The sequence below is a fragment of the Condylura cristata genome, unplaced genomic scaffold, assembly GCF_000260355.1.
Source record: "Condylura cristata isolate star-nosed mole 26May11 unplaced genomic scaffold, ConCri1.0 scaffold00017, whole genome shotgun sequence".
Lineage (NCBI taxonomy): Eukaryota > Metazoa > Chordata > Mammalia > Eulipotyphla > Talpidae > Condylura > Condylura cristata.
The window spans coordinates 6,288,793-6,308,699 of record NW_004567118.1 but is presented as its reverse complement, the minus strand read 5'-3'; the positions used below and the strand labels follow the sequence as shown (position 1 = coordinate 6,308,699).

The window sequence follows — 19,907 nt, the reverse complement described above, 5'->3', positions numbered from 1 at the left end:
TGTACAAGACCAGCTACCGCTGAACGGAGCTTAACACGGAGGGCTAGTCTGAGGGGTTTTACTCGTGTACTCAGTAACACACAAACTCTAAGTGCCCACGTGAGACAACTTGTTCTGAAGAGAAATCCAGAAGGGAAGACAGGGTTGGAAGAAAGGATTCGGAGCCTAGTGGCAGGCCATGAAGAGCCCAGTGGACGGGAAGCGTGGCGAAGGCAGGCCCCTGCCGGTCTCACCTGCTGCTACAGTGCTGCTCCCGCAGCCCCAGTAAGCATTGGTGTCTGCGCATGAATGAGCAGGGAGGGAAGGCGCTGGAGAGCCCAAGTCTGAAGGTGAGGCATGGTTTAAGCAAAAAAATAAAAGAAGATGGTAATTATTTCCCCAAAGGAGAGAGCATCCCAAGCTCAGAGAAACAAGACCTGTGGGTACGAAGAACTTAAGACTTGACCACTGTTTGCTAATGCTGATCATGTTTCTACCCTCAGATGAAGAGCAGGATCCAGAAGAGGATGAGAGTGACAGGGCGCAGAGCGGAGGTAAGAGCTTCCTGAAGTGCGGGCGCTGACTGGGACCGTGGGCTCCTCTCTCCATAACGGGCAAACATTACTGGACTCGCTAATTAAGAGGGTGCTGGTGTGTTGACCTCAAAAGCCCGGAGTGAGATGACTGGATAGGGAAATATCTTAACTTTAAAAGCAGCCACCCATTCACTGTAATTAATGTTCCCAGAACAGCTAAGATTTATCCTAGACAGGGTGGGAAGCCACACCAGATATTTATTTTTTCCTATCAGTATTTCTTAAATCAGTACAGTGAAAATAGAATTGCCTCATCTCGAAGAGATCGGAGGATCGAGAATGGAAATGTCTCCTCTCTGAGAGGCGCGGAGATTGCAAGTTCAGAGGGGAATGGAAATGTGTCAGATCTGAAAAGTGAACATGGGGTGAAGGATAGAATTGCTTGGTGATGCTGACTTCTGATGGCCTGGTTTGATTCCAGGCACATTTGGAAATGAATATGTAACAGGTTTGTTGAATACAAAATTACATCTTATTCATCCCAGACTGTTAACCATGCTCAGGCTGTTAGTGAGCCCATCTTTTCTAAGGCCAGACGCCCCGCCAGCACCTCCCTAAGTGGCCCAAAGACCGATTCCATCCTTGTCAGCTAAGGACCACACACCCCAAGGGCCACCTCAGGGACACCGCTCCATCGGCAGGGCCTGGGCTGCGGCTGGTTTAGATGCTGGCTGGCGCTTTTCTTAGAGTCTGTGAAAGTCCAGGAACTCTTTTCCTTCCGCTAGCCCTCCTTTTCCCTTTCCTGCCTTTCCTTTCCTGAGCCCTTTCTGTTCTCATCCATTCAGCCAAGTTCCCTTTCCTTGGCCCATCATCAAAGGGAAATGAAGCTACAGAGGGTTTAGTGAAGGACCCAGGATCTCCCAGGGGAGAGAAAAGACAGTGACGTCATGTACCAAAGCAAATAAAAGAGCTCAAGCAGGTAGGGTGTGGGGGTTCATGCAACTTTAAGTAAGCGCCTCAAGACAGCTAACACATGCAGTTAAGTCCATTCCGAAACCTCTTTCCTGCTGTTTCCTATGCGCTGCGTAGAACAACAGAAAAAAGTCTTTTCTGACCAACACATGGCCCACATATGTCTTTTCTTGACCAACTTCCCTCACCGGGCAGGGAAGAAACTCTTCATGTGGCTGTTTTGACAAGGCTGGCTGGAAGCTTCCTGTGGTCCACTTTATGCACTCAGAGAACAGCGTCTTCTAGCAAAAGTCTGACATTCAGTTTTAGTCTCATCTCATTTTCTCCTTCTACCTCTCTTCTGAGGTTCTGTCTGGGGATAAGGGGACTGTTCCCACAACTATAAGTCAAGCAGGTTGGCTGTCGTTTCTCTCTTAAGCCCTTTGTTCCTCATGCTTCCTGCCTACAAAATAGGTGTCGTTTAAGTGAAGCAAGATCTAAATATGTTTCTGGGCCCTCCCTGGTGGCGCAACAGGTTAAATAAAGCGCAGCACTATGAAGCCGGCTGAAGCCGCGTCAGCATGGGTTTGATCCCCAACCAGGGAGCTGACCCACACAGCACAGTAGACCGCTCCTGACCCCCCCGCTGCTCCCTTCAGCAGTGTACTTTGTCAGTCTGCTTGCTCTCCTCCCCACTCTGTCTCTGGTGAACTCTCTTAACCCAACACCTCTGGCCTGTACCCCAGTTCTGTATGCATAAATTAAATCTTTAAAAGTTTCTGTAGGTGATACATCCCAACAGTTAGAGTGATTGGTGACTTGGTGAACGAAGAGCAGAGGAGGACTTTTCATGCTCCCCACAAAATCTGAGGCAGGAGTTTTTATTATTTGTGTTTACTTATTTATTGAATTTATATAGTAATTTTCTTCTAATGTCTCTATAGAAATGGCAGCAAATGTGCAACATCCAAATGTCATTACTTAGCTTTATAACAATAAAATATACAGTTCCAAGAGAAGGGCAGAACAGGCGAGGAACCCCACGGAGGCCTAAGACAGGCAAGGAACTTTAAAGTGACGTGAATTCTTAGTCAAAGACAAGCTAAAAAGGTTTGGTTCGTTTCATTTTTCTCAGGTGTCACACCTTTTGGGGAGGGAGGGAAAGATACTGTGCTAGCAGGATTACTTTTAAGAGCCATATACATTCCTCTCCAGTATTTCATAGATCCTATTCCCCAGTGTTGGACTTATTCCCTGGTGGAATTGCTGATGTTTGTAAAGCCAACCAGATCTTATCAGAATGGGGTGGGGGAAAGAATTCTGTTTATCCTGATTGGGTGTTAATGACCCTGTAAGATGTAATTTCTTTTATTTTATTCTGTTACCAAGAAAATCTATCACAGCCTTGTAGTATTGATTGTTCAATCTATAAAGAGCTTGGTTTACAGCATGACTGTTCGTAACAGGGTTATTTTAATGAGTGACTCTTCAGCACCTCAGATTTCCACTAAATTCCAACCCGTCAGCCTAACAGTCTCACACTGAATGTCTCAGTGATGAGAAGCTTATCTCCCAACCCTGCCATGAGAAGGGAAGACCCAAATAACAAAAAATAAAACATCCTGTGCTCTTGACACTAAAGCTGCTAACATTTGCTCTGGTATGCCATGGCAAAAAAAAAAAACAACATAATTAGAGACACAAATCACACTTAGGTGCATCAAATCTCTAATAGAGGAAGTCTTGAAACAGGTTGTTTTTGCTCAGAGTCTCTGGGTAAGTTCAGCAAAGGAATAAACCAGTTTCAGTTAAACAGAAAAATGGTTGATTATGAAGCTCCTGAGGCAGTCTTTCTAAAACTCTTCACTGCCAGTAGTGTGAGGATTACACAGAAGAAACAAGGAAGTCACAGAGGTATTTTACAGCTTTTTTAAAAAAAAAAAAAAAACCTATTTCCCAAGACTAAACATGAGTTGATCATCAGTCAACAATAATTTTGGCCCAATAAAAGGAGCACATGTGAAGGAAATCCAGACTTGAGTTTTCCCACACTTCAAAGATCATACGTACAGCATGCAGAACTATAGTCATTTCAGAACTCAAGATTAAAGGGCTATGTGGGCCCTCCCTGGTGGCACAAGGGGTTAAAGCTCAGCAATGTGAACCTATCTGCAGAGTTCGATACCAATCCAGCCAGGGAGCTGACCCACAGGGCGCAGCAGACCTCTCCTGTCCCACCTGCTGCTCCCCTCAGCAGTGTATGGCAGTAGATCTGCCTGTTCTGCTCCCCACTCCATCTCTGGTGAATCCTTTCACCACCCCTGCACCTCTAGCCTGTACCCCAGTTCCTGTGTGCATAAGTAAATAAATCTTCTAAAAAACAAATTGAAAACAAGCCATTGGTATTGTTTGGTGTTTTTTTTCTGTCCTGGCCTAGAGAACATTTCAAGTCCCTTCATTTGAGCACAGCTTTGGCCCTCTTTGTCTGTTTCTCACTGACCCACGCTCTAGCAAGGACTGACATTACCTGTCTTCTCATTTTGTCTCTCTCTCCCATTGTGGTATGCAGTGCCAGACCTCATTGGCATAGTCCTTTGATCAAGAAATGTAAACATGTTGACCTGCATTTAGCCTTTTTTCCTATTCACAGCTGAATTCTGTAGCTACCCAATGTCTTCCACACAAAAGCCCAAGGACAGATGAACTCTGGAAGGTACACAGTCAGCTTCTGTTGTCTCTAAAAAGGGAGAGAGACAGAAAGATGTCCTGGTCCTTTTACCTTAGAAGCCTCCACATCACAGACTCATTTTCAAGTATTTGTAACAGGGTGGTCCCCAGGAAAAGGGACATACTGACTCTGTCAACAGTAGCAGCAACTTGGCGATACAGGAAAAATGGCTACCACTCGTTATAAAGAGCTTGGTATGGAATGACAAATGCTTTGCAATAAATACATAGAAAAAAAGAGTAAAGCAATATTTTTTAACTTGTTTTGTTGCTAGTCTTCCTATGACATTTTGTTTGCTTATAGCTTAACTTCTTTTACGTGGGAGAAAGAAAATACGATATTGTCCCTTTTTTTCTCTCTAGAAAAAGTCCTTCTCAGCTCTGCTAGCAATTTAAATGCAGTGATCATACCCATTAGCTTCTCTATCATTGTAATTGTTGTTAATTGTTATAACTGTTTTAGTTATTAGTGGTGTCATTATTGCTCTAGGTCCTCTGTCTGTTTTATGCTGAATATATTAGTGCTTTGCTTTTGAATTACCAGGCTTTATTTAGTGCAGAGTTACTTTTTTTTTTTTTTTTTTTTGGAAAGACATTGAGAAATGCTGGCATTAAGCTTTATTCTTTTGTTTTTCATTCCAAATGGACAGACTGGAAAAAAAATAATTAGATGGAATAATGTCCTCAAAATGAGAATGAGGATGTTTTGAATTAATTAAATGGTCAGAATGCTGTGCCGTCTCTGATCTCAGAAGACGGTTGCCAAGGTAGTGTAATGGTACTTCTTCCAGCCCACAGAGGCCACCCTCTCTGTCAGGCTCCAGGCCTCTCCCTGATCTACTTGTTCGTAAAATGAGCAGAGCGGTTCTAGGGAGCAGGCAGACTGGTCCTGCAGACTTCCCTATCTTTCCATCTTCCATCTCGGGGCTCACTCTTCCTGGGGCCACACTCCAGCAGTGAAATCCTCCTTAGCCCCGCCTCTTCCCTTCTTCAAGTTCTTTAAGTAACACCCACAGTTGATGGGTATTTGTTTGTTTTTACATCTTATTTATTTATGCATACAAGAACTAGGGGTACAGGACCAAGGTGTGGGGGTTGAAAGGATTCATGAGCAACAGAATGAAGAGCAGAACAGGTAGATTGACTGAAATACACTGCTGAGGGGAGCAGCGGGCGACACAAGGGAGGTCTGCCGCAATGTGTGGGTCGCCTCCTTGGCTGGGGGTCAAACTCATGCTGCAGTGGCTGCGGAGAGCATCATAGTGCTGCGCTTTAACCCGTTGCACCACCAGGGAAGCCCTGTTGATCAGGTTTTTGACACAACTAAATCTTCAGGAACGCCTTCCCTGAGCCCTCGCACTAGGTTAGGCTCCTGATTACATGAAGCACCTTCAGCTTGTCCACTGCAGACGGTTCACAGTCATTTATAAATAAATATTTGTGTAACTCTAGTCCACCCTGCTCCCCTACTGGCTGGTAGCCCTAAGAGCAGGAACTGTGTGTCGCCAGTGTGGGATTCCCAGTGTCCAGCGGTCCTGGGAACTCAGCAAGTGTGTATGTGTCTGAAGTTGTGCTGCAAATACACATAAAGACAAACCACACATGTGTTAAACCAGGAGTCTGCAACCCCAAGTCCAGCCTTGTCCAGCTATAGGGTCCCTCTCCCTGATTAACCTCCAGCCAAAACACCTCTGTTCACACAGTCATTCCAACCTTTCCACACTTTTTGTCTTTCATCCTGGTTGTTTTTCAGGGCTGTCTTATTATGGTTCTGATGGTTCCAGTTCTTGGGTTAGGCTAAAATACTTCCTGAATTCCTAAACTCTGTTTCTTTTTTCACTTACAAAGAACAAAGGCATTTTCTTTCTTTCTTTTTTTTTTTTAAAGAATTATTTGTTTAGAAATAAAGAACTGGGATAAAGGCCAGAGGTACAGGAATGGTGAAAGATTCACCAGAGACAGAGTGGGGAGCAGAACAGCAGATCTACTGAAATACACTGCTGAGGGGAGCAGTGGGTGAGACAGCAGAGGTCTGCTGCGCCATGTGGGCACCTGCCCATCCCTGGCCAAGAATCGAGCTCCTGCTGAAGTGGTTTTAGATTCATTCGTAGTACTGTGTTTTAACCTGCCGCGCCACTAGGGAGGGCCCAAAACCAAAGGCATTTTCTATCTTTATTTTTCTTGGAAGGCTTTTGTTTTCCTCCTAGCTGTCTGCTTTTCCTCTAATCTGCTGTGCGTTTAGAATGCGTCTTTTCCCACGTATCCCCCTCAGGTGTCTTACATCAGCCATACCAGATCACTTTGTATATATACCACAGTGAATTTACACATAATCTTGGGACTACCCCCCACGAAGCTGGAGAGCAGCACCCCACACTTACCATCTGCTAAGCCAGAAAAAGCCAAAATAACTTCATCCTTCTCACCATTCAGAAATATCAAGCTATATTTAAAGAATCGTTTTTTTTACAAAATAACTTTCTCTGCCTTAAAAAATATTGAGGTCAATATATTTTTCATTCCTAATTTTTTCCAGAATCTTGGGGTAATTAATCAACTCAGTTATGACTGAAAATACATTAATATGGGGAAATTGTTTTCACTTTCCATGGACTGATGTTTCTGTATTTTTTCATGCATTGTCTTTTCAACAGTTAGCAATATTAGCATTTTTCTCCCCAACGTATTTTTCTTCCCAACATGTCTCAACTCTGGCAGGCGGTTTCCAGTGCGGTTGTCTTATTTGCTGCCCTCTGTTGTCTGCAGCACATGCAAACAATTTTCTGTATAAACAAATCACACCCCAGTTTCTATATGGTTAACACTTCTGTTTGTGATCCGAGTCTTAACTAAATAACTCTGGTCCTGCCTCTGTTTTTTGTACCTGCCTGCTAAAATTCTTTTCCAGACATCTATAGGGACTTTGCTCTACTGTGCCTTTATTTGAATTGCTCATAAGTTAGAAATAAGTAGGGGAAAGCAATATAGCCGTGGCCTCTGCCCCTCCCCCCACCCACCCGCTGCCCTCTGCCCCCACCCTCGGCAGTTGGCACATCACACCTGATGGGCGGGTTGAGACGCAGTGAAAGGTGGAAACTGCTGGAATGGGATCCCCAAACTTCTCTTGATTTTTAATTAGCACCCAGGACTGCTGATTCCTATCAACAATGGCTCTGTGATGGGCGCTTTGCTTACAGCTGTCGCACAGAGGGTTCAAAGGAATGGGGAGCACTGCCACATTCTCCCTGGTGCGGTGGGCATTAGCGCTCCTGCCATTCAGCTCCCCAGATCCGCTCCCACTTTGTACTCTAGTGTTTAACCTTTCCGGGTAGAAGAAGATCAATACAAATTCTTCATTGTTAAGAATCGATGGCTGTCCTGTGGCATCACTGCCATCTAGTCTTGCTGAGAAGCCCTGTAAATCTCTCCAGCTGCTTCAAAAGCTTGGTTTGTCGTCTTCAGTTGCTTTCATTTTTAATGCAGATCACTTTGGTTTCTGTTCCCCTGGGGGCTAACAGATAAATCTTGGCAGACATGTTCAGGGTCTACAAATGAGATGCTGGAAAAGGGCCAGCCCACCCAGAATTTAGTTATAATGGATGAGACACCCCCTTAGTTCCATTTTTAAAGACTGGGCTATTTGTTTTCGTATTTATTGGTGATTACCCCATATAGTACCTGGGTGGGAAGTGCCCAGGATGAAGTTTTTGCAGAGGCCAAGGAGTGAGATTATGATGCAGACACATGGTCTCTATAAATAGACACAAGTCAGAGAACCCCATTCCTTCAAATGCATAAGAAGAGAAGCACTGGATATTGTAGACTCTTTGGATGGAGAGAGTCAGGCAGGAAATCTCCTTGTGCTGCTTACTTACAAACCAAGTGAAAAATTACCTGTCTGATTTTCTTTTATTGAAAAATGAATATATTTATCAGATTCTTGAATAGCATCTGACTAAGGTGATCGGTAAATATTTAATGTTAGATAATGATCTCCTCCCCCTTGCTCACATTGAGAGTTTGTATCTCACCCGACACCCCTGAGTCTTAGGTTTCCCAGGGGCAAAATCAGAACCCTGGTTTCCATTGCAGCAAAAATGTGGGCTCCATGGAAAAAGACTGAGTCCTTTTAACTTTAGCTTCTCCTCTCTTTGATCAGTGGACTATGCCAATTATTACCAAGGCCTATGGGATTGCCATGGCGACCAGCCAGATGAACTGTCCTTCCAGCGTGGTGACCTCATCCGCATTCTGAGCAAGGTAAGAACAGAGTGTGAGGCTCGGATCAAAAGTTGATTTTTTTTTTCACTCTTGTTGACATAGTCACAAGAATTATTCCTTGTCATTTGCTTCTCTTGTGTGTATTACATGGCTCCCTTTCACAGAGAATAAATTCCCATTGATTTATAATTATTAGGGAAATTTTTAATTAAAAATTCAGATTCAAGAACCAATTTTCAAAGAAGAAAAATACAATAAAGTGGACATAATCCTATGCCAATCACAACTTGACCTTTTCAGGGCATTGTAGAGCGCAAAAGGTCCTCGCTGTGTACATAATTTATTGTATCATACTCTTGAAAACATCCTGACTAGATCAGTTGCCTTCTTATTTCATTTATGGATACCAAGGCTGTAATATCATTATGTATAGAGGAGGAGACAGAGCTAGCTAGAGCAATTGGTTTGAGCAAGTGCTGATAAGGCCAAGATAATGAATCCAATCCCACACCAGCCAGCTAACTTCATTCTCTTTCTCAGCCACAAAGTAACCCCTACCCCTAGCTACTATCTCACAAAGAGTGTTGTTGATCCAAAAAGAATTGAGTAAAGAATAAAAAACTAAAAGCTGACTTACTGCACACCTACCACCAAGGGGCAGAAGACTCAGAACGCACGGACTACTGTTTGAGGGGTCAGTAACATCATTGTAAAGAAAGACTATATAGCTGTATAGATGGGCTAAGGAAATAGGTTCTCTCCCTAGGGGGAAAAAAAAAAGCTTATCATAAAGTTCTCTCTATGAGGTCGATTAATATCTACAAACACATTTTTAAAATAGGCATAATTTGCTCTTTAATTGCTGAGTTTGCGGATTCCATAAAGGAAAATTGAAAACCCACTGTGTTATTAACCCATCATTTGCTGCTTATCTTTAGTCTGCAAATGTTAATTCCTTAGCCAAGGGTTTGCCTTGGTTTGAAATACACCATAAAACCCTTAGGAAACAGACCAGGGCTGAGCCAGGTGAGCTTTTGGTGATCCCAGCAGGTCCCCTTCGAAAGGGGATCAAAATTAGACCCGACCCTTCAAGAAGATAGGAGGCCTGCAGGTCCTGTTCAGTAAGGTCACAACATTCTAATGATTTCTTCCAGAATCCTGACTCAACACCACTCTCATGCCATTCCAGTGTGGCTCCAATACCCCAAGAATAAACTAGAAGCAAAGTAGGGAGTGGACATTGGCCTGCTTGGTATTTCAAATGCCCGAAAGCAAGGTTTGCCTTGTAATAGAATTTGTGTACATTACCACGCTGGCATTACAGGGGTAATCGAGTTATCCACTCAGGTGTGACCAGGCCTCTGTTTGCCCAGAGCCTGCAGGTGAACAAATTAACTGTTTACATTGTCTGAGGTGCCTGCAGCAGGAAAGGGGGGGAACAGAGCCAGGCTGTCTGCTGGCCTTCTCTCTCGGTCATAATTATTTTGTTTGTTTTGCATGTCTTTTGCCTTTGTTAATGGCTTCTCACTGGGGGTCCCTTTCCTCCATTTAGAAGGGGCTGTGCGGCGACTTGCCTGCAGTACAGAGCAGTCTGCAGTTACACGCTGTTGTATTTTTAAAAGCTAGAGAAGAACTTGGGGAGCCATCTCTCTCTCTCCTTGCCCAGCCCCTTTGTCCTCCATTATGAAAAGCTCCTATTTCCGGGTGTGATTCAATGAGAGTGCCTGGCTTCCCTGATTCTGTGACCCTCTTTCTCCGTCTTCTGGAATGTCCTAAGTTCATTTTCATCTCGTACTGTAGTTGTACCACATTTCCCAAAAAAATACGCCCACTGCCTCCCTCCCCCAGGGTACATGCCCGAGGAGGAGGAGGAGCTGAGATGCCAGAAGCTCCGCTGAAGTTTCCCTCATAAAGTTTCATTCCAGTTAAGTCTGGCTTGGGGAGCATTTTGAATTGGATCTACCTTTATTCTATTACTTAATTCGATAAGAGCCCTTAGACTGGAAGGAACCTTAAAAGGCCACCCAATCCATCCCCATTGTCTCCAAGAAGCACAAATGAGCCAATTCAGACAGATAGAAAAGGAGATTCTGCTACTGTTCTCAGCTGTCTTGTCTGTTCAGCTGTTCAGTTAGCTCCTGCTCTGGAAGTTTCTTTCGTAGGCTCCTAAGTTCATTCCACGTTAGCCCCAGTTAGCTTCCTTTGTTGAAGCCTGTTACACTTTGCAGCCTGCCGCCTCGTACCTAGAGAAACAGAACAGACCCGAGTTGAGGCTTATCCACGAAAATAGAATCCAGAAATCTGCATCTCACTTTTCTCTCTGGCCAGTAGAACCTTCATCAGACAAGAAAAGCCTGCTGTTCCCTGAGAAATCAAGACAAACACAACTGCCAGCAGCTCAGTTCACCTGGGCTGTCAAATGAAAAGAGTGTGACAGATGGCCTCTCGGGTTCCTTCCACCCTCAGCACGCCACTCTGACATGGTGAGGCTGGCACTGCTAAAGAAATTCCACCCAAAATGTGTTTTCACCTTAATTATTTATTCAGATTCAACAAACTCCCAAAACTTCTATCATGAGCCTTTGTCTTAGCCCCTATAATTGCATCTGGCTGCCTCCTCTGTCTTTGTCTGACAAAGGGATATCTGAAGGAAGGCAAAGGTAGACAGGTGGAGAACAGGAAGTAGCCCCCTTGATGAGGAAATGGGCAGGGATGTGATAGGATGGGGGTGTGGGTAGACAGTAGCTTTATTCTTGGGCTCCTGCTGCTCCCTGCTATTTCTTAAGTTGTTCCACTTCCCCTTGGATCCTAGCACGCGAGGGCCTGCAGAGACTGTAGGTCCTAGGGCTTTTGAGCAGAAAGGATCCCAGAAAGAGAGCGTTTTCCCCTTTTTGTAAAAGTATTTCCAAAGAGGATTGGCTGTGCAAGAAAGATGCACCCCACAAATATCTGTCACCGGGCCTGTTCTGACCAAAGCAAGCCAGTAACAGATGGATTATTTATGTAACCCTGAGCAAAGTCACTTCATCTTGCTCACACTCAGATTTTTATCTATAAAAATTGGGATAACTTCTACTTTGGGGTGTTGCGATGCTCACTTTAGAGAATTTCTGACGTGCCTAACGCGTGGGGAATGGCCACTGTGATTCTTGTTCCCTCTTTTCCTCTAACAAAGTAAACCTTCAGGGCCGTGTTCGACACCTACTAGGTGTTAGATAAGTGATGGGTGGATTGAGAAGGAACGGGAGGCGCCCATCCTGCCAGGGCCTCAGCACACAGGCTCAAAAGCGTCTCACTTAGCAACAGAAAATTGCCCCTCAGGAGGCCTAGGTAGGAATCCACCCTGCCCGTCCACCCTGCGGGTCCACCACGGACAAAGCTGAGCAACTGTCCAGTTCTGGTTGGCAGAGAGGCCAGAGCCATGTCCCCAGGCCCTGAAACAGCAACCAGAGGCCCAGTCAGCAGGAATCCCTGCTGCCCTGCCCGCCTTTCCCTGGCCCCTGCAACTGCATGCTCCTTCAATTCACTGAGTTCCAATTTAGGTCTTAAAACATATTAAAGGGAGATTTTAATAACGAAGCAGATCTGTGCATCCAGCGGATGTTCCTGCATTCCTTTCGGGCCCAGATATTTCCGAACAGTTTTTTCTGGTGCAGGGACAGAGCGTGGCTTCCGCCGGCGCCGGGACTCAGCGCAGGCCACAGCGGGGTGTTTAGCGCTCTTCAGTGGCTCCAGATTGTGGCGCTTGTGCAGGTCTCATCATACGTAACCGATGGCTCCTGAGAGCCTGCGTCTCGTAAATTACTTCCCACGATGCCTGCGACCACCGCAGAATTCAACTTTGAATAGAGCAGGAAAAGGTGTTTGAAAGGCCTGTTCACTCAGCTGCATTTTAATTTCCTTTTCAATCTTGTCCCAATTAATTTCACAGAATTAATCTCACAGAAGCAAAGTCGCAGCGTTGAGGCTGCGGTTTCAGTGTGGCGGTCGCTCTGCCTGAACATGAAATAGGAGCTAATATAAAAATCCATCTGCTGCGTTTGAAATACACACCGGCTGCTGCTCAGCCCTGTCTGACATTCCAGACATCAACAGCGGGGGAAAGTGATTTGGGGGTTAGTGGCCATCAGTACTTGGCCAGGGTTCAACAACAGGTGTACTCCAAAAATCCATTCAGCCCGGGCACCAGGCATGACAGGGCAAGTGCCCACCCTCCCTCCGTATTGCATCGCTGCACCCTGGCCGGGCTCCTGTATCCGAGGCTCACCAGGCCGGCTGCAGAAAACGCCACTCTGGGCGTCTGTTCTAAGAGCGAGAAAGGGAGATTAGAAACCTCAGTTTGGATAACACAAGACACAAGTCGCGGCTTTCAGAGAAGTGACTGTCTTCCTGGCTCACTGGAGCAGCTTCTCTTGAAAAAAAAATAAGTGTTTGTTCCCCTCTGTGACATAACTTAAATGCCCACTTAAAATGAAGTCCCCTGTTCCAGAGGTGACTTACAGTGGTAACAAGAGCTGTCCCACAGACAAGGGCAAATGAAAAGAAAAAGACAGAGAAACTCTTTCTCACTTGACTGGAAAGGAAAAAAGTCCGCTGAGAGGGGCTTCCGTTTAGGGTAAACTGAGTCTGGCTTCGTCTCCTGGGCCTGTGTCGTGGCCTCGTGAGCTGGCGCTGGGCTCCTCTTATGTTTTGCCAAGATACTTATTTCCATGAAAATCATCTTTGGAGCAACAAGTTGCATAACACGTCTGCTTTATTACTTGTGGGGTATTTTAGCTGGGGTGAGAAGATATTCTTGTAGTCCAAACATGCTAGGCTTGGGCTGTCTTCTCTGCTGATAAAGAAACAGGGAGCCTTCCAAACAAGGTCAAGTTTAACATCAGAAGTACTTAATGTTAAGCTGTCAGAAGGCCACGGCCTTATGTGGGTAAGGACAGATCAGTTCTGTCACCCTGGGTGACATTTAGCTTCTGCCACTGGGTCAGAGCTTAAGCTCAGGCTAGAGCCTGTCCCCAAACCCAGCTTCCAGTTATCTGGTTTATCTGGAGGCAGCGGGCCTGTCCCAGCACACCTGAACCATGTTAGCACAACAAATCATAATGGGATTTTTTTAAGATACATTTATTTATGCATACAGAGCTGGAGTACAAGCCAGGGGTGCAGGGGTGGTCAGAGGACTCACCAGAGACAGAGTGGGGAGCAGAACAGGCCGACTGATGAAGTACACTGCTGAGAGGAGCAGCGGGCGGGTCAGAAGAGGTCTGCAGTGACATGTGGGTCACCTCTGAGGCAGGGATCGAACTCATGCTGAAGTGGCTTTAGCTTCTTAGTGCTGTGCTTTAATCCATTGTGCCACCAGGGAGGGCCCATCATAATGGGATTTTTAATCCGGGTATTCTCCACCTACTCCTGCAAAAGACTGCTTGAAGAAGTCAGACCTTTCCCCTCTCTTGACCCATCCTCGCCAGGAGATTTGTGCATGTAAAAATTGTCTAAATACAATACTTCCTCTTTCCAGTGTGCTTAGCTGCATGTGACCACAGCCCTCATAAAAACAGATAAGTTGATTCCTTCAATGGCTTTAAATGAGGAATTTTTTTTTTTTTTTTTTTTAATTTCAGGGCTCTGAGGGAAAGGAGGTGTTTGGTGACATCTAGTGTCCATTTAGGACCTCCTCAGGCACCATACTCTCTGCTTGGCTGAATGGGGGTTGGGCGGGATTATTGGGGAGGTAATTTGGGGGTAATAAGTGGGGAGACTATAGGCCTGGGGCATAGGCTGCCCAAACAGTGTGATGAAACTGATCAATGCCTGTCAAAGAGCTATTATTCACCTCTGACCTAACCAAAGGGGGTGGGCGAGGGGGATACCGTCAGAAAATATCTTTTCTTATTTATGAAGCCACGAAAGAGAAGCAGAAGATGTCCCACCACCCCATTTCATGTTAACAAGCAGGTCAGCACTGTGCCGTGATGACGAAGATGATGATGATGATGGGGTTTCTCTCATTAATAATCCCTATGGGAGACTATAGAGTTAGGAGGATGGGGATGGGATTTGGGGTCAGCTGGAAGGCAACGGTCATACACCGGTCAAATTCAGTGGAGGCCATTCCTTTCCCCCAGACAGGAACCAATCGTCTAGAACAAACCCTGGCAGCCTCATTCCTTCCAGGTAATTTTTATAAATGAGGGGACACCCCTTCCAAAAGAGGACAAAAGGGAGAGGGGGGTCCGTGTGCACACATATGAGTGCATGTAAGCCTGCTATTAAGAAGTCCAATTGCACATCAACTCTACCCCCAAACCCTGGCCATGTATTGGCCATTTTTTAAAACAAGAATAAACTGGCATTTTCCACTGCACTCTCCTTACTCTTAGACTGCTGTTCTGGACAGGACCCTTCGCTTTCTGTACACACACACACACACACACACACACACACACATTCACACCTTCCATTCAGGTGGAAAGCCCCACATCATACAATTAACTGTAAGACCCAGACAGAAATGTTTGTTTACCTAGAACCTTATAAGTCATGGCAGGGTTAGGTTAATGCTCAGAATCACCCGATGCTTTAGAAACTCCACTGTAAAAAATTCCAGCCATTTATTTTGCAGTGAATTTATAACAAATGCTGTTAAAGCCTTCGTCTTTTGACAGAGGTAATAATAAATTCACTGTTAAAGACGGTAGTTTAATTCCTTATACCTCCAATACTGCACAGAATAAACCATATTCATCACTGAGTAATTTTTTACCACATAAATCTTTAAAACTAACCGGTGAAGGCTGTTGAGACTGAAATATTGTGAATTTATTAGATATGCCCATGTAGTATTGGATTCAGAGGTTTCCATTCGAATATATTATGGGGAAAATTTGTGTCTTTAACTGTGACATTCCCTCCATTTCCCACTGCCAGTATTTTAACAAGCAGCTCCTCCAGAGTCAACTGCACGTTTATTAGACAGAGATTTAGTAATAAACTCCTCACTAATCTGCCAGAGAGGCTGGGTGACATTTCAGTGAGATGCTCTATTTAAAAGGAGTCACAAAAGCTTTGTTTCTGTGTAATTATTTTCTCAAAAGGAATTCAGCCTCCCCAGCCCTCTGCCAGTGTTTCTTGTTAGTGAATGGGTTCAGCTCTGCAACCAAACTGGCAAAATATTGAAGCAAATTATAACCGCATTGCAAACATACAGGGCAGTAACTTCGATGCAGTTTATAGGATTAGTTATGAGAGACTTGGGGTAATTGGTTAGAACACAGAAAAGCTGGAATTCGCAGACATTGCCAGACGAGTGGTATTTAAGCTTAATAAAAAGATTATATTGATTCTCAAACTGGAAATAATAGATAATGGTTTCAGAAAACTTGCTATTTAAAAACTTTTATCTTGACATATGACACATTAAAAATACAATTAAACCCTCAGATTTGAACAAAATCCTTTTACTCTGCCATATTAATTTTGAGTGAAAAATCTGTGCCTGATAGATGAGAATATCCTGGACCTTTCTCATAAGTTGCTAGCGAAATGACATTTAAACTAACCAATTGATTCTATCAAATCATAATGTGCTCTCCAGTTTCATTAAGGAAGCATTAATATTGCTACAATCAAAAATATTTTTTTCTTTTAGATGCAGAAATGTATGTCATCTTTTCAGCAAAGATATTTGGTAATTTCGCTGCTCCCACTAATACGCGGTTTGGGGGAAGAGTTTCAAATACTAAAACTTCCCAGTGAACTTTAAGGGATTTTCTTAATAAAATAAAATAGGTTTCTAACTATTAAACAAAGGAGAAAAATGTCCTGGCAGTGCAATACTGCAGCCCATCAGAATAATTGTTAAAAGACAGAACCCGGCTAGAAAGATAAGCATAATACCAGCAATTAATATTCAGCATTTCACATTATAGTCAAGAGGATGTGTTTTTCCTTTGTGATGTGGCTCATAAGCTGAGAGCCAGACTCTGAGCTCTGTCTTCTTTTTGTGCATGAGGATTAAGAGGGAAAAAAAAACAGCAACAACAATCCTGCTCCATCTGTAAATGAACAAACATCTTGATTTTATAGCTATTTGCTTTGTAAAACGGAGGAATGAAACAAAAATTACTGGATGCCTAAGTAACACTTTAATTCTGAATTCATTTACGCTACAGCTCTGTAGTTGTCACAAACCATAATGCAGTATTTAATTAAAATAACAGAAGTGCGTCTAGATATGTCCTGGGGTAGCTTTCACCAAATTATAGTCAGTGCCATCCGTATTTTATTTATGAAATGGCAGAATCTAAGGTGCAGCTAGGCTGATACAAAAGCATAAACATTTCAAACCAGCATTTTTATAAAGATTCCCTTTTTCTTTTTCCCTACTGCGTCTTTAAATTTTGTTCTTCCTTCTATCCTTGGGTTTTGGTTTTTTATTCAAGTGGGACTGTTTTGATGTCTATACAGATCTCTTTCTAACTCTTGCTTTTCAACTATCGACCTCCTGAGTCTTCTGGCTGTGAAATCCCCTCTGTTGTCATGGAAAGGCTTGTGAGGTTTCCCCGGAGCCGCAGCGAGCCCGGAACATCTTAGCCGGAACTTGGACGTGCATTCCAAGAGGGTAGGAGGAAAGCAAACCCTTCGGTCGCTATGTGCTTGCACCTTTCTTTCCACCTGTAAATACCCGTTCTGGCTTACACGCTTGCTTGCTCTGCTTTGTGGGTGTTCACATGCCGGCATGCTGCTCCTTTCCATAAGCGCAGAGCATCTATCTCCCACGCACCCCCCATCTATCTCCTCCTTCACGTTGGCTGTCCCATCCACCTCCTTGTCTGCAGAATTATGTTCAGCAAGGTCCCGATTTATAGGAAATAAATAATGAAAATGGAACGGACTGGGAAAGATAATCGAAACATTCAAATTGTTATTTTTCACTGTACTTTCCACAAACAGAGCATCTATCTAGAAACACCTAGCAAAGGGGCTGGCGGATTCCTAAAAAGTAATGATGAGACGCACAGAGTGTGTCTATATATTGTATCTTTCTGGCTCCGTCACTCTCGTTTTTTGATGGGCCAGGATCTACCATGTTTAAATGGCAGATGACACTGTGTTGTTTTCTTTCTTTTTCCTTCTTAGTTTTCCTTGTCGATCGTGACAGATTTTGGCCATCATTTGTCCTCTATGAGATGATCCTGAGATTTTTTTTAAAACAGAAGCAACAAATGCAATCACCTTCTTAGAGAAAATAGCCTCTGTGGCTACTGTTTAAGGATATTCTAATAATGGTATCATCAGATCACAGCCTGATCTTACAACAAGGGTCCTTTGGAGAGAGGGTTTCTTACACACACTTGTAATTATTTTAGCCCCTTCACAGGTCACATAGAAAGTTAATTTCAATCGCTGCTAATTTCCGTCCAACAAGAGTGCGGGACTTTAAACCACCCAAAATAATTGGATTCAAAACAAATTTAGGAAATTGAGTGTGTTAGAAAGCAAATAAAAATATCCTTTTGGTAGGAAGGAGGGTGAAAGTAGTAAAAATGGCCCTTTTTTTCTCCCTTCTTTCCCCTTCACAACTTTGCCATTAAAGTTGCACCTACAGCTAGAAGTTTGTCCGTGAAAAATGGTCATTTTGTTTCTCTGCTCAAAGAATGTTATTAAAATGCTAATTTAAAAGAAAAAGGAGTTAAATATCTAGCGATGGTGCATTCTAATTGCAACCATAATGAGCTCTCTAAATGTGCGTGCCCCTGACACACACAGAGCATAAACAGCAGTAAACAGATCATTAGTACCCGCGTTCATTTATTCTAGCGACCTTACCATGACCCCACCGAGGGTAGGGTGAAAAGCAGGTGGATCTGGCTGTGACACCCCCTAGAGGGATCCAGGAAATGAAGCTATAAGCGGTTGTCATGGAAACGCCTATGTGTGCAGATGATGTAACACACCGACAGGCTGTAGGGCTTCGCAACTGGGACGTTGCCTTTCCCTCGCCGGAACAATCTTGAGGATTAAATTATTCATTTCTTTAATTCACAAAGCAAAAGGAATCCTAGTTTTCTTGGTGATGTGCAGCTCTCTCCCATTTGTCTAAGGTCTGGAACATGGTGACTCGTCTGTCCCCACTTTTCCCGAAATTTATCCCAGCGTCCTACATTCTGGCCCCAAAATCACTAGATCTGGCAAAAATCAGGTGAGGGAAAAACAGTGGGACCCTGCTACTCAACATGTACTCACAGGGCAAAAGCTAAGGTTTGAAGCTGAAGTGAATACTATAGAGAGTGTCCCTTTCTGGGGATGGCAGGTTGAGCAGGGGCTAAGTGTACACCTGTCCTGAGCAAGATGGCTTTGTTTGGAACAGGGCAGGGTCAGGCCAGTCCCCGAGGCAGACAGCGCTAAGCAGAAAAGGCACTGGCCCCAAATGGACACATCATCCCAGCAGGTGCAAGAAATAAGAGGTACCAGAGAGCAAGCGTCTGCTCACCCTCCCATGTCCAGTTGAGGAAATCGAGGTTAATAAAAATAATTCTTTGGAGAATGACTCCACTCTATCGTAGCCTATTTTGCACCAAACAACCTCAATAACCTTACGGCAACAGTAGAATAACTTTTCTTCTTTTTTTTAAGGAAGCAGAAAAGACGATCTCTGGAAATTATTTTAAAATAAAAAATATCCCAGCCTGCATCTCCCGCCACCCCCCTCCCCATTGCACTTTAGATGAACCTGTGATATTGTAGCAATGGCCCTTGAAGTGCAGTGGGGAGGTGATTTAGGAGAATATTAAAGGCAATGTGGAGATTCAAGGCGCCTCTCTCAGGGAGATCTGGAGAAATACGCAGCACAGATGGGCCGAGCAGATTAAACATTTCCGTCACATTGTTTCCAAATTGTGTTGTGGTGCCTGAGGCTGGTACTGCGGTCAGAGCAAAACAGAGCGTTGCAGGGCTGCGAGCTGCGCAGTTTATGGAATACATATTAATACGCTGGTCGGTCTCACATGGCATCCCAATCCTGTCAGCTCGGAAATGGTGCTGTCTCTATTGTTCCTGCATTCTGCTCTTGGCACCTTGTGCCTCCCGTCTGCGGTGTTTACCTTCCCTTTATCCTTCCTCTCTTCGTTAGGCAAAGTTCAAATTGGGTTTCTTTCGCCTCTCTTTCCTTGCAGCCGGGTTTCACCTGCCCTGTCCCTGCAGCTGATAGCTTTTCCGTGGTGCATGATGCCATGCACACACTTCTGCCCCCCACAGTGCCCGGCCTGTGCAGGGGTCCTGCCCCGTAGCAGACCCTGACTCTTCATTAGACCCTGGCTGTTCCACAGCCAGCGCATGGCATGAGCTTCAGACTTGAGGCACTTCCTCCGGACTCAGTGCCCTTAGGCCCTCTCCGTCTCTTAGGCCATTCCTCTTCTCTCGAGTATCCAAGAGTTGAATACGCAACTCTTGGCCAGGAAGGTCAGCTGGGTAGAGCTGTCCCCACGCAACCCC

The 19,907-nt window shown here is 44.5% G+C and overlaps 1 protein-coding gene across 1 annotated transcript in view; it reads left to right on the top strand.

Annotated features, from left to right (window-relative positions):
• Positions 1-19,907, top strand: part of SKAP1 (src kinase associated phosphoprotein 1) — a 250,012-nt gene that overhangs the window by 220,743 nt on the left and 9,362 nt on the right. The window contains exons 10-11 of the mRNA XM_012726718.1: positions 483-533; positions 8,353-8,453. Coding sequence (XP_012582172.1) covers positions 483-533; positions 8,353-8,453 — 152 coding nt within the window. The remainder of the gene's footprint in view (positions 1-482; positions 534-8,352; positions 8,454-19,907) is intronic.